Genomic DNA, 15,906 nt, shown 5'->3' with positions numbered 1-15,906 from the left:
TCGCTTCCCCACTCACTTCCTCACTTATCGATTACAGTGGGATTGTTATTAAGTGACGTGACTCGCGATCCATATTCAGTGACGTGAGTGAGCTAGAAGTCAAATTTCCGGTAAGCTGATAACCATTCGTGATGATAAAAGCCTTATTCTGATCTATAGGACAGGAATATCGAGGATAATGGATATACGGAAAATCTTGACGAGCAAGCCGAATACCCAGACCTGTTTTATATGTGGGACGGGACAGTTATCACTTATGAGCAGGCTTCTCTATGCCTACGCGATGTTTTAGAGTTTATCGGGCGACTACGTACGAATAGCGCCGTGAAAGCTCTAGAAAGATTGAAAAATAGCGAACCGGATTCTCCCTCTTTCTCGTTTCGGACTCGCGATTATTCGGGGCCGTAGGTGGATTCCTTCTGTGATGGGGAATTATCGGTGCAAACTTTTCAGCAGGGCACCAACCCCAATTAGTTTCTTTATCCTGGCTCGTCGATTGCAGAAGCAGAAGGATCAGATAGCTATTAGCAAACTCTTTTACTCCTGTTCTATACTACTAGCACTTGGGAAGGATTTGGCCACCCGACGTTACCTATTGCTTTACCACTCGATCCTCCTGCGTCATCGCTTTTGTTTCCCTTGCAATCCACTGTGACTCATCTGTGATTGTCTCTCCCACGCACTATCTGGGAACATGCTAAGTCATCTCCAATTTATCCCATTGAGTCATATTTAGCATATATGTCACATAGAAGTTTCCTGTGGTGAGAGCTATATCCAGTCAAAACTGACACGCTCATCATACAACTTCGCTGAAGTCTGTGATATCCACCCGTCTGGATCTCGATTATTCCTGCAGGTCTGCTGCAAAGCAGTACTTCGGAACCATTCTGTGCCACTACCCGGCAGAGTGTTCCACACTTCGTCGCTGTCTGGCATGCAAAAGTCCAAGTCTCGCAGGGTTAGAAGTTCGTTTCTCAAACCACTGCTGCTGCCACTTTTGTTAGTCGAGTCGCTGCGAGTACACAACCGGCATAGTTTGTATAACGCTAGTCCGAATCGCTTTATTTCCTCGACACTCATCCAGACGAGCGCTATCGAGTCGGAAGAGTGGAATCTGGCGAGCATGTTTGGGTAGTTGAACAAGCCGAGCCGGCAGCAGGTCTCGACAAGAGAGGTAAGTAGTTCGTATTCTGAGTCCGGGAGCTGGAGCCGAAAGTTTAGATTAAAAGTGCTGTCTTGCTTGGCAACAAGAAGAGCGAATATGAGCTGGAGAAGGATACTCTGGTAAGTCGGTATGGGCCAGGGCGTTCGCTCGTTGGGACTCGATGTTTCCGGCATGTACCATTGAGACTTGAGAATAAAATATTATCAGCAACTTTAGCTTTATGTAATAACGGTATAGGATGTCATACCCTCTGGGCCTGAATCGCAGAAATCAGTTTATGATGAAAAGTAATCGCCGTATCCCTCGCCGCCTGGTCGCCCTTGATCCAAAGCCCAATCATTGCCATCGACTGCAGGAGCACACAAGGCTCCTCCGATTGTTTGAACGTAGCCCGAAACAGAATCGGCCAAGTCGGATGGAATTGGGCAAAATAAATGTCAATAAAGTCCTGAGCGATCCAGCGAGACGAGCTAGGCACAGACGCTGCCAAATCCATATTAAAGTCCGCTTGTCTCTCACAGGCCCTTTCTAGGCGAGTATGAGAACAGGTAACCCCTCGCCGCTGGCAGCGGGTACATGGATACCCGCCGTCACAGCGTTCTTTTCGAGCATGGCAGACGCTGCAGGCCTTTTGGGCGCGAGACGGCGGCGCCTCCTTTTCTGGATGGTAGTTCTTTATATGGCGGCGGAGAAGATCGCTGGATAATGGTTAGTCTTTGTGATGGTTTGTAGCGAGCTTCACTATGATGCATTCCTTCTGGCTAGAGTGCTGTTGCAGTAAGGGCAAGAGGACCGCGGCCCTTGATTATGATGGGCCACGTGCCGGTTCAAGTGTTCTTTGCGTTGGTAGGCCGCATTGCATCCTGGATTGTTACATTGAAAGGGCCGAGCAGCGGTGGTGTGTAGGCGTGGAGGCATCCTGGAATATTCCAGGAGGGATGGAGGAGGTTGAGGAGGGAAGGCCGAGTGGCGAGTGGGATGTTCACTATAACAGAACGTTATTAATGTTACTACGGCCGGCATCCCGCCCGGACTCTCCCGCCTGCAATGAACTATATAGATCAATGGGCCGCATATGGGCTTACTGCCAGTGCTGCATAATTTTAGACTATATCAATTCTATTGGTCTTGCCTTGATCTCTCTATTTACTTCACCTCGCAAGACCATGTCCGTCCACGACCCCGAGCCGACTCGAAGCTATACGGCGGGTGCCGAAGGCTACACCGAGGCAATTGAACCCACCATCTCCCGGCTTCCCAGTATCCAGAACCCGCCGGATCACGAGGTCTTCTGGAAGCCAGAGGATCCCGATAACCCGCGTCTCTGGCCGCTATGGTACAAGGGCCTCAGTGTTGTAACGATAAGCCTAGGTGCGACTGTGGTCAGCCTATTCAGCACTGTCTACACCTCCGGAATCCCGGGCCTGCAGGAGGAATTCCACATCTCGAAAATCGTCGGGCTTCTCGGCGTTTTTACCTACCTTCTCGGCATGGCTACAGGGACACTTGTCTCCGCCCCCCTCAGCGAAGTCTTCGGTAGAAGACCGGTTTACTTGGTATCCATGGGTATCTTCCTCTTGCTGGTCCTCCCAAGCGCGTTGGCCCGCAACATAGAGGCGATCCTGATCAGCAGATTCTTTGGAGGCCTGTTTGGCAGTACAATCATGGGCAACTCCCCGGCCTCAGTGAATGACATTGTCTCTGATAAGCACCGCGCTGCTGCGTTTGGTGTCTGGTCGATCGGGCCTACAAACGGCCCTGTGTATGGGCCAATCATTGGTGGCTTTGTGTTCGAGTATCTGGGCTGGAGATGGACGAACTGGGTTGTTCTTATCATGGGTGGTGCAATTTTCGTCCTGATGTGCTTTATCAGGGAAACATATGCCCCGGTGATCCTCCGGCACCGCGCAGCGAAACTTCGCAAAGAAACAGGAAACCCCAAGTGGTGGACTCGATACGATGGCGGAGAGAATCTGTTGAAGCGTCTTAGAGTCGGCCTTAGTCGGCCGCTCGTCATGCTGGTGACCGAACCAATTTGGTAAGTAACCCTAACTCTCCCATCTTGAACCCGAAGCTCGAATCACCCTGTTAACCCTCGCCCATTGTAGTATATTCTGGGATACATATGTCGCAATCATCTACGGCGTCCTATACCTCTGCTTCATCGCATACCCGATCGCCTTCCAGACCGAGCGCGGATGGCCCCCCGGAATCGGCGGCCTCTCCTTCATTGGCATCGGCGTTGGCGTCCTGATCACGATCGCATGCGAGCCTCTCCTCCGTAAAGTCATTAACAGCCACCGTAGGGATCCCGAAACTGGCGAGGTGCCCCCCGAAGCAATGGCCAGCATTGTGTCCCTCGGCGCCATCCTACTAGCCGTTGGGCAGCTCTGGTTCGCATGGACCTGTACGCCGAATGTCCACTGGATCGTGCCTATTCTAGCCGGTCTCCCGTTTGGTGCTGGAAATGCTTGTGTCTTTATCTATGCTAATAATTACATGTCGCGCTCGTATGGGATTTACACGGCTTCTGCGCTGGCGGGGAATATGTTCTCTCGCAGTATTATGGGCGCTTGTCTCCCGCTTGCCGGTCCGTCAATGTATGCCGTGCTGGGCCTTAACTGGGCGAGCACGTTTCTGGGTCTCGTTGAGGCGATGTGTATCTCAATTCCTGTTGTTTTCTATTTTTATGGGCATAGAATTCGTAAGGCTAGTCCTATGATTCAGGAGATGGAGAAGATGCGCGCGGAGGCGTGAGATATTTGGCGCGCTCTTATTATCATTTGCTTGTTATTTTATGTTCATCCTTAGTTATCTACTTTTTATAAACTTCTCTAGACTTCTATTTTGTACTTATTTTGAGATAGTATATAGATCGCGTTCCTACGTTAATATATATAACCTGTCTTGGTACCTATGCATCCACGCTCCTCACTGTAACAAATTTAGATCTTTTTCTTAGTTGTCCCTGCGTGTATCTTTCGGAAGAGTCCAATGGCCAGTCATAGTTGTCACCGGCATAATTGGGACATGTGCAAGGAGAGAAGCTTCGACTGCATAATTAGTGGCGGTGGTGCCTATTATGACGGCTACTTAACCGGCCGTTTTTGACCTTCCTAGGACCATGGTAGGTGGCTAAAACTTCAATTGTGGATGTCATGTCTTAATCATCGAGCGCGGCGGGATGCTCCGCGAGTGATGCCGAAGGACGGGATACCGAACAATATTCTAGAAATGACAAAGCATATTTTGCATTTATCACAGCTCTCAACGGATTCGTAATTGTTGCTGTCGATTTGTAAGTACTGTCTCGATCCTGAAGTATAAATACCGAGAACTGGACATTGATCTGCTCCAACTTCTCCTTCAAAGCAACCAGCCTCAACTTATTTCTTTCTCCAATCAACTTCCTTCTTTATCGACCATGTCTCCCACCCTAAACGTCACCCATATCGGCACCGCAACCGCCATTCTCGAAATTAATGGCATCAACTTCCTTACAGACCCCTTCTTCTCTCCCGCCGGAACCTCCTTCAACCGGGGTCATGTAGTCCTCAAAGTCTCCGACGACCCGGCCCTCCGCATGGACCAACTCCCCACAATCGACGCCGTGCTGCTTAGCCACGAGGACCACGAAGACAACCTCGACCCGCTTGGCCGCCAGCTCCTTGACGGCCGCCGCGTCTACACCACGCCTGACGGAGCCAAGAACCTCGCTCCTCGCCCAGCAGTCTACGGCATGAAGCCCTGGACTGAACTCGAGCATACCATCGGCGGCAAGAAATTCAAAATCATCGCCACGCCTACCAAGCATGTCCCAGGGGATGAATGCACGGGCTTCATTGTTACCGGTGAAGACTTCGGCACCGGCCGGGAGGGCCTCCCCAACGCGATTTACTTCACTGGGGACACGGTGTACATCGAAGAACTGAATTCCATTGCGGATCGGTACCACGTGCGTGTGGCTGTGATGAATCTGGGGAATGCGCATGTTCCAACCACCATGGAGCCTGAGAGTCCGCTTATGCAAATTACGATGGGTGGGAAGGACGGGGCGAAGCTGTTCCGGGCTTTGAAGGCTGATGTGCTTGTTCCAATGCATTATGAGTCTTGGGGCCATTTTACGCAGTTTGGGGAGGGGTTGAAGCAGGCGTTTGAGGAGGAGGGGATTAGTGACAAGGTATGTTGGCTGAAGGGGGGTGAGGCAGTTTCTGTTTTTTAAAGAGGGGTTGCCTTTCTTTCTTTGTTGCTTCTTTTAGCGGCATAGACTGCTTGTTGATTATAAAAGTGTACTGTTAAAGGCATAGGCCTATTAAATTGGATGCATTGGCTATTCTTTGAAGCGATAGTTTTATAAGGTCAATACTAGAGGGGGTAGACAAGGGTGTCTACTCTTTCAGTAACCTACAATGAACCCAGGGCTTTAGCTTTGGCCCCCGCTTCCTAAATGAAAGTGCAAGGGACAGGATTGCTTCTTCCTGTCCTGTACCATATGCTTGGCATTGGTAGATGGTATACGACTACCATGATAACTACTATCAGGATGGTAGTCTAAAGTGGTATACGGACCGAAGATATAAGGATGCTCATTCATGTACTTAGCTTAGTTCTTCGTGATCAATTCAAGTCATTTAGTATTGGTTACCTTTCTAGTTTCTGACTCGTCCGCACTTAACCAACGGCTCAGAATACGTACTCAGCTGGCCTTTTTTCTCCATTCGTTACCTTATTGATTTTATTGTCTTACAGTGCCTGGAGGGGGCGATATACCCATCAACGCACTACAACTTGGACCTGGATGGTCACTGAAGCATACGGATACACTGGGAACACTTAGGGTAAGTGTTCAGTCTCGAAGTACAACTAACTAGAACCCTAGGTACGATACGAGAGAAGCCAGGTTGTGACAACAAAGCGGTCAAGCCAAGCAGTGATATCAGTAATTCAGCCTCGGTGATTCAGAGGGCGGAGGAGAGATTGTATGGAGAAAAAAATGAATGGATGATTCATTTTTTATCATTATGTTTACATTCTTCCCTATATGCCGTGGTCTACCGCCTGCGTTGATTGCAGCGTTTCATGGCCGCAAGCTGAGCTCACGGCCCAATCCTGCATGGCTGCATGTATCTAAAATCTAGCTAGGACAGGTCAATGAGTACTACTACTGCTCCTGCTGCTGCCACTGAAGTGGTGAGACCAGAGGGTGACACTTGATAAACTGAGACAGAAATTGGTCTAAGCGTAAGAAAATGGGTTGTGGTGTGAAAAGTGAGAATGATAAGAAGGTTTTGAAAGCATTAAATTGAAAGTGCCAAGTTGGGCCAGCCAAGAAACAAGAAACTGGTCATGATTGGAAGATAATAACCACCGTGAGCGCATTGGCAATGATTAGTATAAAACTTGTTTATGTTTAGGGGAAGGGATATAAACATAATAAAATATAGTTCATATATAGTTATATCATATACGGGATACTGTTTGTTGTCTTATCCCATGGCAAGAGGAATATCAAACCTGCAAAGTCAAGACCATCAACAAATTCATCTGTAGAGAAAATTGGACTACTTAAGCCCAGCAGATTGAATACCCTCATCAACATATTTCTCGTGCGCCATATAGAAGTGCGAATGACCCTGGTCTTCATCACCAGCTTGATCTTCCCTGCCTGGGAAAACATCCATGACGTTGTGAGAATACTGCCTGAAGATGTATTTTAGAAAGCACTCGCAAATAGCCCTTTTTCATTCCAGACGCAGTCTGAGCTCTCTATAGATGCATGTCAGCCGAGAAGCCCGCTTAGCATATTTTGGGAGTTGAGTGGCATTACTAAAACCTATAGTTCCAGCCGAGCAGCGTCGCAGTCTTTTCTGCTATATGCATCCAAATCCAGAATATGTTGATTCAATAATCTGGAGTCAGGTCCCAGACTAGTCTCTAGCACTTGTCACGAATCCAGGGATTAAAGACCTGCATTGTGTGATCTATATGTATTGGTGAATAAAGAGAACCTGGTAACAAAACTGAGGGTTGGATGTAAAGAGCCGTGAGCAGTGTGCCCACATCCAATTCTGATAGAGCAGTTATCAGAATGCAAGACATTCCATAATGTCCCTTATGTGCAACCATTTCCGGAGCTGTTGACCTGATGAAGGCATTTTGTATCGTGGATCTGAGTATTGAAGTAAGACTCGTTGCGATATCTTTTTTTTTTTTTCTCACAGACTCACAATGAATAGTATTTGAATAGTATTACAACAGACAAATCACGGTTGCAAGGAAGGAATATTATGCTACATTTGGCTAGATGGGCAAGAACACTTTTATAACATTTGGCCAGTAGGGATCATTTACTGTCGTCATCCTAAGCAGTAAGCCTTCATGGCAATTGATTCTATGTCCTTAGTCCGCACGGCCTTGCCTGCTCCTAAGATTTTCAGACTCCTAGGAGTCCTGGACTGGACCTAAGACAGCCGATCCTGCTCTTGAGAGCTAGAAGCACGCTCCCCAGACATAGGGTAATCTCTAGAGCGAATCGAATCTTCATAGGAGCTTAGTTTATCCCACTATCTCTGGGAAGAAGCTGGCATGGTAAGAAGCGGAGCAGAAGGAATGATGACCTCAATTTCCTGTTTCATTGATGGTGCCATCACTTTGTTGAGGGGGTCAAGTGCTACGAATATAAGTGGAGACCGGCGAAGCTAGCATGGTGCGTTTTATTGAGGCTGTCTTGGTCAGGCTACTCACCCCTCTGCTCAGTCTCTACTCAGTGATCAGCTCAGACTGCTCAGGGCATGCTCAGGTCTACGCAGTGAGCAAAAAGCGGCGAGGGGTGAGCACCAAAACAGAAAGGGCAAGCCTTCGAGCTGTCTAGGAAATCAAGTACGTATGAACTATGGGCGTAGGATCCGTCCGACCCACTCCTTCCCGAATGTGTGTATTCGCTTTGAGAACAGGCCAAGCGTCAACTAGATAAGGGATGAGGACATCCTCAGTACTTTACTGTCTAAGCATGGAGGATAAATGGTCACTTGTATGGGGCACTGGTGATACCAGGACATTATATATACCAGAAAACTGCCTAAGAACTGTGAATTAACCAAGCTAAACCCGGTACTACATTATGAAGCACCAGACAAATTATAACATGCTGAAGTGTGTATCGTAACACGAACAGAGGTATAAATATCCCAAGAAAGAATAATCCTATCCCGCCGAAACGATCCTAATATTCTCATGTTCCTCCTCTTGTATCCTATCAATTTCCGACGCAATGCTCAACACCCACCGATCCTTTTCCACCCGACTCTTTGTTTTAAACACAATCGTCCTCCCATGAACACCCAAAGTCGACACATGTTTCAGCGTCTGCTTCGTCCGTCCTCTTTTCCCATACTCCTTCGCCCGGAAATAGTTCTTTCGTAAGGGTTGCCAGACCACGAATGTGATTGCCGTGTCATCGTCGCAGGTCGTGAAGACATCGGGGGAGAGGTATGCACGTGGTAAGGATTGGTGGCCCGGGTTGCTGTTGTCGAAGGTTTGGTTTGCGTATAGGAGATCGTTGTCTGTTAGTAGGCCTGAGTATATATAGCAGTCGCTGAGGTCTATGGAGGTTTCGAGCTCTTGGTGTATGTGAGCCATTTCGACGCCGTTGCGGCTTCGTAGTGAACTTCGGAAGATGAGGAGCTTTCCACCGGAAAGAATTACGTTGCACCTTTTAAATGTTGCATGTCGGCGTGGCTTGCGGTAAAGTTGTCCGGACATCTTAAAATTGGTAGTTAGTACCAGGCCCTGAAAGTTCACACAAAAGGCACATACCTTGATTGTCCGACAGTGAGACAAGGAACACATATTATGCAGGTGTGGCGATGCCACTGCCTTCTTGACCTCCCATTTCAAGGCAAATTGCCCAATGTGCGACTCAACCTCTTCATCAATATCAAGAGCCTCTAGGTTCTTTTGTCGGATAATTCTCAGCTCAGCCCCATCAGAGGCAGTACGCGCTTTCCAGTATTTGACCAAAACTTTCATCCGCCTAATCCATTCATCTCTGGTATCCTTGTTGTATGCTTGAAGGCGAATGACGAGATCATTGTCTAAAAGCATCTCAAAAGTCCTGTCGTCGTCGAACTGGTCTGTTGCACCATCGTCCCGGTGTGTATCTCGGACATCCGGGTTATACTCGACGTCCGATCCTCTCTCAATATTTGGATCCGCAGGGCTGCTGTTTCGCTGGACTTCCCGTACTTCCAGTACTCGGCATAGATCAATATACCCGTCAGAATGGCAAATGTTGTGAAGGTTCCTGTGAAGCTGGGCATAGGCTTCTTCATCATGTCTTTTCAAATACTCCTTGTTGCCACTGAAGGTCCATTTGATGTCGCCGTTGTGCAGTGGGAACGGATCAATGTCGTAGCAAAGCGGTGCTTCGTTCAATATCTGTTGAGATGACGGTATATTTGACACATTGGTAGATGTCAACCTCGGAGGCGGCGGTGGCAAGGACTTTGCTGGCCTGCAGAAGAAAAGATAGTGATCCTGGGTGAAGAAATAGAGACGTTTGAAGAACATCCTGTTCAGGCGCTGATGGACTCCCCTTTGGGATGTCAGGCGGACCAAGAAGCCTTCCAGCGGCGATGGCTCATCCTCTTTCGCACCATCATGTTTAATGGTTGTTGAGTAGTGCTGCCTGGGCCGAAGCTCCAGCTCATGAGTATCCTGCATCCCGATTGATCCATACATTCTTTCCTCATTGACACCAAGTATCCATTCGAGTCGGTCATACCGTCTCCAAGCAAGGCCCATCTTCTCAGACTTCGACCATTCGCGCAATACATCTGCCCACTCTGTTCGATTTTCAAGCATTTCCATACAACCGCGTACTATTGCTGTAGCCACATTGCATTCTTCAGGGTGCACCTGATTTCTGCCGTTTTGTCGATTCTTATTTTTCGAACTGATAGCGGCTTCGATTTGTGCAAAAGGATCTTTGAAAAGGAGAGAGACGCCGAGATCCGGAACAGTTATCTGAAGGGAAGATGGCCTATCCCGGCCTAGTGCCTGGCACATGAAGGTATACCATTCCACCGCGTGTGCTGTCGACTTTGGACGTACAATGAAAATCTTGGTTCCATGTTTTGAAGGGCGCCACATCACAATAGTCTTGTCCAATGAAGAATAGAAATTGACCCTTGTTCTCTTGTTGTCCAGGGACACCTCGTAGTATGGAGAGGTTTTCGTACCAGATTTTTGTACCTCTGGTACGACCCGGGTTTTGTACATCTGCAGCGTAAATGGTGCATATTCTTCATCGGCCATTCGACAAACCACCAGAAATTCACGCCATTTGTCCACGACTCGTGTCTCCATTCGCATGCTATCATTTTCGGTGTAGTCATCGGGAAGGTCTCTCTGCATTGTCTGTTCAACTCGAACAAGCATCCGTTCCGCCTTGATGATTTCGCCCTTTTGCAATTTTCGTCGACTTGGTCGATTTGCGGAGATACTGTCGTGTGTTCTGGATAACCTCGCAAGAAGCCGTTGTTGTTTGTGCAGGATATTGTCATCAAGACTGTACTTGACCATTCTTTTCTGGCCTCTTATCCCCTTTCCATTGGCCTTTCCATTAGGAACACTCTCTTCCAAGTCGGTCCCCTCACTTTGAGGCTCCTGTTGCTCAAGGGTGGGCTGTATTATCCTCTGGATTCCTTTATCTTTGGGCCCCGATTTGTGTTTTAGCAATGCGGTTGTTGACTCGGACTCGCTTGCAGATGCTATGGGACTGGACTGATCGGTCTCACCGGTGCTGGGAACTCGCAGCATTCGCGAGCTGGGTTTCTTGACGTGCTGTTCTGGTGCTATCCCTTCCGTCTCCTGCCTTTCCAAGTTCGTATCCGTACCTGTGTTCGCGCTGGTGTTCGCATTGGTATCCGAATCCAGATCGTCTACACTTCCTCCAATTTCGCGGGCAGTCATATAAGACGAGGCATCTTGGACATGATTAGTTGGTTTGTTCCTGGGATCCATTTCTTTTGGGGAGGAGATACCTGTTTCTGTGGTAGGCGTGGCCATGGATTTACCGGTCCGTCTTGAGGTAGTGTCCACTTCTTCCTCGCGCCGGGACGATCCTTGTCCATTGCGTTCATTGTTCTGGTCGTTCTGGTCTTCCGGCATCTCTTCGTCTTCCCAAGCACCATTCTGGTTATCCTCCTGCTCCGGACCTGAAGACGATAGATCGTTATCGGTTTCGGGGGTGTCATCCTCGTAATGTACGACAACCGGGTCCGCGGAGAAGCTAACGGTCTTGGACGAATAGTTCTTGAACTTAATCCCTGATTTATACCAAGATTTCCGGTGATGCTGGAGCCAGCCTTCGGGAATTGGACCTATGAAGAATCTTCTATTTGTCATGTGCAAGTGGTGAGGAGAAGCATGTTGCTGGTTGTGTCAAGAACGAAAATCGTCAGATCCCTTGGCGCCAATGCCTATGCAGAACACATTGAAGACCACATACCAACTTCTTGCTCGTGTAGGAGTCGGGCTCCAGGCCATGGCGATACTCATGATATACGTTGCCAGGAACCACATCTGGTCGATCAGGGGCCTGTTGAGTGCTCATGACACAGGACTGGAATATGGTAGCGCAGCGAGTATAACGACACGGCGCATCAACAAGAACACAAAAATTCCGTGTCTGTTGAGATCTATTTCTCCCTCCTTGGTATCCTGACCAGTTGGCAGGGCGTCAGGCACCGAGATTTAGGGATCGCTCCCAGATCGAACGGCGCCAATCCAATCTGCCCCTTCTTCATTTCTAGACTATGACGTCGAGATCAGCAAGGCTTGTCTGTTTGCATTGTTTGCTGTGGTTGAGCTGTTTTGTCTTGTTTGTTTGGTTTACTCTATTTGCAACACGGGGCCCCACTGGGGCCCTGATTGGCCGCCTGCTTGCGTGTCCCGCGGCCGCAGCAGGCGGTGTGTGAGACAGTTATCAACACCTACTCCTATTCTCCTCTCTTTCATCAGTGCAGTTTGCTTCTCTTCATATCGTTTTTTGCATTTTTCATCCCATCTCAATAATCATGTCTACCTGGTTCGACACTATCCAGAAGTCCTTCGCGGACGTCCCTGTTGATGCCGCCAACGACAACGGAATCTCGACCACCGAGTTCCTTGAGGCTGCTGAGTCGCTGACCACCTTGTTCGGTGAGCTAACGGCCATTGATTGTGTGTATGCATCGAGTCTAACAGTTGTCATTTATCAGATGTCCTTGGTTCTAAGGCATTCACCCCCGTCAAGAGTGACCTGCTTGGTAACATCAAGGTCCGTACATCCACCCCGCATTGCACGATAGTAGCGCCTAACCCCGGTATAGAAAGTCAAGGACAGGCAGCAGGCTGCTCCCGCCGAGTCTGCAACTCTGCAGTCTCTCGTCGTGAACGAATTGAAGGAGAAGAAGCACACTGCCACAGAGGGATTGGTCTGGTTGGTCCGGTGAGTGTTATCGCATCCATCCCCTCCTGTGCAATTAGAGCTAACCACCTGGGTCATCAACAGTGGCCTTGACTTCACCGCACAAGCCCTCCGTCACAACCTCGACAACGCCAGCAAGGAGCTCGCTGACTCCTTCCGCGAAGCCTACGGCAACACCCTCAAGCCCCACCACTCGTTCATCGTCAAGCCCATCTTCAGCGCCGCCATGTCCGCTACACCATACCGGAAGGACTTTTACGTCAAGCTCGGCGAGGACAATGCCAAGGTGCAGTCGTCTCTAGAGACGGAGGTGGCGGCCCTTCAGCAGAGGGTTGCCATCCTCAAGGAGTTCTTGGACCGCAAGGAGGCCAAGTGGTAAATGATGATACCAGAGTAATATGTTGACACGAACCTCGCGTGCCTGATATGTAGCATAATATTTCGAAGCGATGGTTGATTGTTCATGTAAATAGCAGTTTGTCAATTCTCAATGCACAGTCAGACGAATCAATCGAATCAATCTAGATAAAGGACTTACAGTTGCTCACTTGTCCTATTTTGCGGAGAATTAGTAGTGTCCATGCTTACCTGGGCAGAGGAGCATTTTCAAAGGCGCGGGGAGCCATGATACAGAGTACAAAGTCTGTATCCACCCAGGACGACCTGCCAAAACCAGAAGGGCAAAGGAGCATGTGGCAGCCATGCAAGCCACATAGCCACCGCATTGCACACGGCACAGCCACGCAACTGTCACCCTGACTAGTTCCCGTGCACAATTAATGCAACCGCCCTAGGCATCTGGTGCTTATGCTGTTTATGCAGAATGCAAACTGAATCCAGCATCCTTGTACAAGCTCTGCATACTTTACAAACAGAGATGCTCCGGGGTACATCTGTAGATCTAACAAACTAACCTGCACCCCGCTTAACCTGAAGAACCGAGACTGGGTCTATTGTTCGTCTCGGGATGGCCAATGCCCCATTTGTCTCGGGACGATCTGGGGAATGCAGGCACTGGGAATGCAGGGAATCCTTGTGATACCGAGGTTCGGGATGAACATGTGTTCTGATCTTGTATGGGGTATGGGGTAGTACTTTTAGGGTGCGAATGGGGTATGTATTGTAAGAGAGTGGTTCTCTTAACCTGTTTTCATGTAAGTAAGATTTTTCGGATTACAGCGATTGTTTTGTATACATGTTATGAGAGAAGAAATCAGGTAGCTGACAGATGAGAACGGAGTACCAAAAGTTCTCCTCCGTACACTGAATAGACACGCAGTCCCAAGAGGTCAGGATATACTTCCACCGAGGCATAAGTAAAGAGTCTTGGCCTGACGCATTAACAGCGCGAGGTTCTGTAACTACCAGCAATTCGGGTGATATAGGAATACCCGCTGCAGTGAAGGATCTCACTATTGATATGAAGAGGGAATTAAAGTGTGATGATTTGCTATAATGACCAAAGCAGGATTCGTTATATTGGGATTTAAACGTCCACTATTTGAAGATCAAGTCTGAAAAATATGTCTAATTGCTCATTTGTCCAATTCATCGGTTACCTGCTAAGTACGGAGTACTCTAATATTCCCTTCCACCTTCCTATTCCTACCACGAAGAGTCGATCGAAGCAACGCCAGTTCTATTTGTACAAGTATGCATATCACTTCAGATATTGGTGTAAATAGTCCATTCCTGGAGCACGAGGCTGATGGAGCGGCCGAGGGCCAAAGATCGACAGCCTCACAATTTCCGACGAAGAGGCCATGCGGTTATTGTTGTTTTCCTAAACGCATCCTAGATCAATAAAACAGACGGAAGAGCAAACATATTTCGGAAGTCCCATCGGAAAAGGCCACGGTCCTAGACAGGGGATCTAGTAGTATATGAGCGGGTCGAGTATCATTATACGTACCCATAGGAAGCTTTTTAGGGGGCACACGCCGCCGCGCCAACAGGCATCTACAAATAATCTAGCCCTGTCTAGAACGCCAAGGAAGCGATAGAAGGCACGCCGAGCCAAGAGAAGACGGGCTGGATTAAGAGCTGCGGTGTCAAAGGTTGTGACAGAAGCCAATAATATTACCAACTAGTGTCAGTCAACGGCCAACGATGATATTTATTGAAGCACGAGGGCCAATATTTTTTAGACTTTGGCAGGTGTCAATCGGCATTTCTGAGTTTGGATTGAGTTTCGATAGGAGTTTCCCAAAACGTCGTCAGACCCTGAGCTTTGCGTCCGATAGTTTGGACTTTGGATGCATTATGGGATTACGTGTACAGTAATACATGAATACATTGAATACACACAGAGTACGGAGTGCGGAGGAGGCAATTCGATTTTCGATCGTACTCATATAAGATGAGATAGATTACTATGATCAGAGGCGTAATGATTGTGTGGCGGGACTAGGCGGCAGGTTATCGAGACTATTAATAGATGGAGTGCGTGAATATCTGCATCTTCATAACTTTCAGGGGCTGTACTCAAGGTGAACAGTGCAATGCTTGATACCTCAATGCTTGTTCACTGCGTGCTCTGTACCTGCATACGAATTCCGTAATATTTATAGGAAATATGAATCGAGACTCACCTCCGCGACGAACCACGGCATCGGGCCAAATACAGCAAGCACGTTCCACAGAACGGCGATGATGATCGAAATTAGATAGACAGCCAACACCAAGCTTTCATTGGTCAATACAAGCGGCAGCTTGGCCGAAGAGAGCAGTCATCGACACTCGGCAATTTGAAATTTGATCCCCGGTCAGGTTTAGCGTGCGGCGGGCTCCGTGGTTCCCGGGGCCGGACCACGCCAGATCCCTGCGATCCAGCGCTTGGACGTTGTTCCTGCTCGCCTGTATGTGCGCTTTGGGTTTAGTGTGGGCGATATTTCCTGTATTTCGTATGGTTTTTTGTGTTCGTCGAAACGGTCCAAGCGTATTTTCTGAATGGGGACTAGTGTGGACTCATTGCTATGAGTCGGCTGTCAGACAAGGTTTGCTCACGTGCGTTTAAGATGCCTGTCGCTGTCGCATTATGTGGTTGGTTGGTTGTGTGAAGGCACGGGGGTTGGCTGCAGGCTTGGATCCTGTTTCTGGGGGTTGTCCGAGAATACAGGATTTGAACTGGTAAGTGCTCGGAGAACGCACGTTGTATGTAGGTACTCACAACTCGGTCCGTGTATCAGGCTGGGTCCATCATGGTGAATGCTCCAGCATTCGTTTGGATTGTACTCCGGACTCTGTACTCCGTGGTGATCGATGACTC

The 15,906-nt window shown here is 48.5% G+C and overlaps 5 protein-coding genes across 5 annotated transcripts; 3 read left to right on the top strand and 2 right to left on the bottom strand.

Annotated features, from left to right (window-relative positions):
• Positions 1 to 565: 565 nt before the first annotated feature.
• Positions 566 to 2,103, bottom strand: EURHEDRAFT_416250 (putative C6 and C2H2 transcription factor). The gene is made up of 3 exons (XM_040782909.1): positions 1,923 to 2,103; positions 1,416 to 1,866; positions 566 to 1,353 (listed from the first exon to the last, which is right to left on the bottom strand). Exons 1-3 carry the CDS (start codon positions 2,084 to 2,086, stop codon positions 772 to 774), a joined length of 1,197 nt encoding a protein of 398 aa, XP_040635275.1. The 5' UTR covers positions 2,087 to 2,103; the 3' UTR covers positions 566 to 771.
• A 231-nt stretch (positions 2,104 to 2,334) lies between these two features.
• On the top strand, positions 2,335 to 3,925 carry EURHEDRAFT_464563 (MFS transporter; the record flags this gene model as incomplete). The annotated part of the gene is made up of 2 exons (XM_040784970.1): positions 2,335 to 3,206; positions 3,277 to 3,925. 2 exons carry the CDS (start codon positions 2,335 to 2,337, stop codon positions 3,923 to 3,925), a joined length of 1,521 nt encoding a protein of 506 aa, XP_040635274.1.
• Positions 3,926 to 4,571: 646 nt separating this feature from the next.
• On the top strand, positions 4,572 to 6,382 carry EURHEDRAFT_389424 (MBL fold metallo-hydrolase; the record flags this gene model as incomplete). Its single annotated transcript, XM_040779784.1, has 2 exons — positions 4,572 to 5,348; positions 6,311 to 6,382. Exons 1-2 carry the CDS (start codon positions 4,593 to 4,595, stop codon positions 6,380 to 6,382), a joined length of 828 nt encoding a protein of 275 aa, XP_040635273.1. The 5' UTR covers positions 4,572 to 4,592.
• Positions 6,383 to 8,190: 1,808 nt separating this feature from the next.
• EURHEDRAFT_416249 (sporulation-specific 71 family protein) lies at positions 8,191 to 11,951 on the bottom strand. The gene is made up of 4 exons (XM_040782908.1): positions 11,679 to 11,951; positions 11,212 to 11,602; positions 8,984 to 11,154; positions 8,191 to 8,929 (listed from the first exon to the last, which is right to left on the bottom strand). The coding sequence occupies exons 1-4, from the start codon at positions 11,781 to 11,783 to the stop codon at positions 8,372 to 8,374; spliced, it is 3,225 nt and encodes a 1,074-aa protein (XP_040635272.1). The 5' UTR covers positions 11,784 to 11,951; the 3' UTR covers positions 8,191 to 8,371.
• Positions 11,952 to 12,173: 222 nt separating this feature from the next.
• EURHEDRAFT_416248 (GLTP domain-containing protein) lies at positions 12,174 to 13,187 on the top strand. Its single transcript, XM_040782907.1, has 4 exons — positions 12,174 to 12,370; positions 12,430 to 12,488; positions 12,541 to 12,659; positions 12,723 to 13,187. The coding sequence occupies exons 1-4, from the start codon at positions 12,247 to 12,249 to the stop codon at positions 13,015 to 13,017; spliced, it is 597 nt and encodes a 198-aa protein (XP_040635271.1). The 5' UTR covers positions 12,174 to 12,246; the 3' UTR covers positions 13,018 to 13,187.
• Positions 13,188 to 15,906: the final 2,719 nt, after the last annotated feature.

Source organism: Aspergillus ruber, assembly GCF_000600275.1.
Source record: "Aspergillus ruber CBS 135680 unplaced genomic scaffold scaffold00033, whole genome shotgun sequence".
Classification (NCBI taxonomy): domain Eukaryota; kingdom Fungi; phylum Ascomycota; class Eurotiomycetes; order Eurotiales; family Aspergillaceae; genus Aspergillus; species Aspergillus ruber.
Note: the sequence above shows the minus strand (reverse complement) of the source record. Positions and strands in the feature narration are given on the sequence as shown.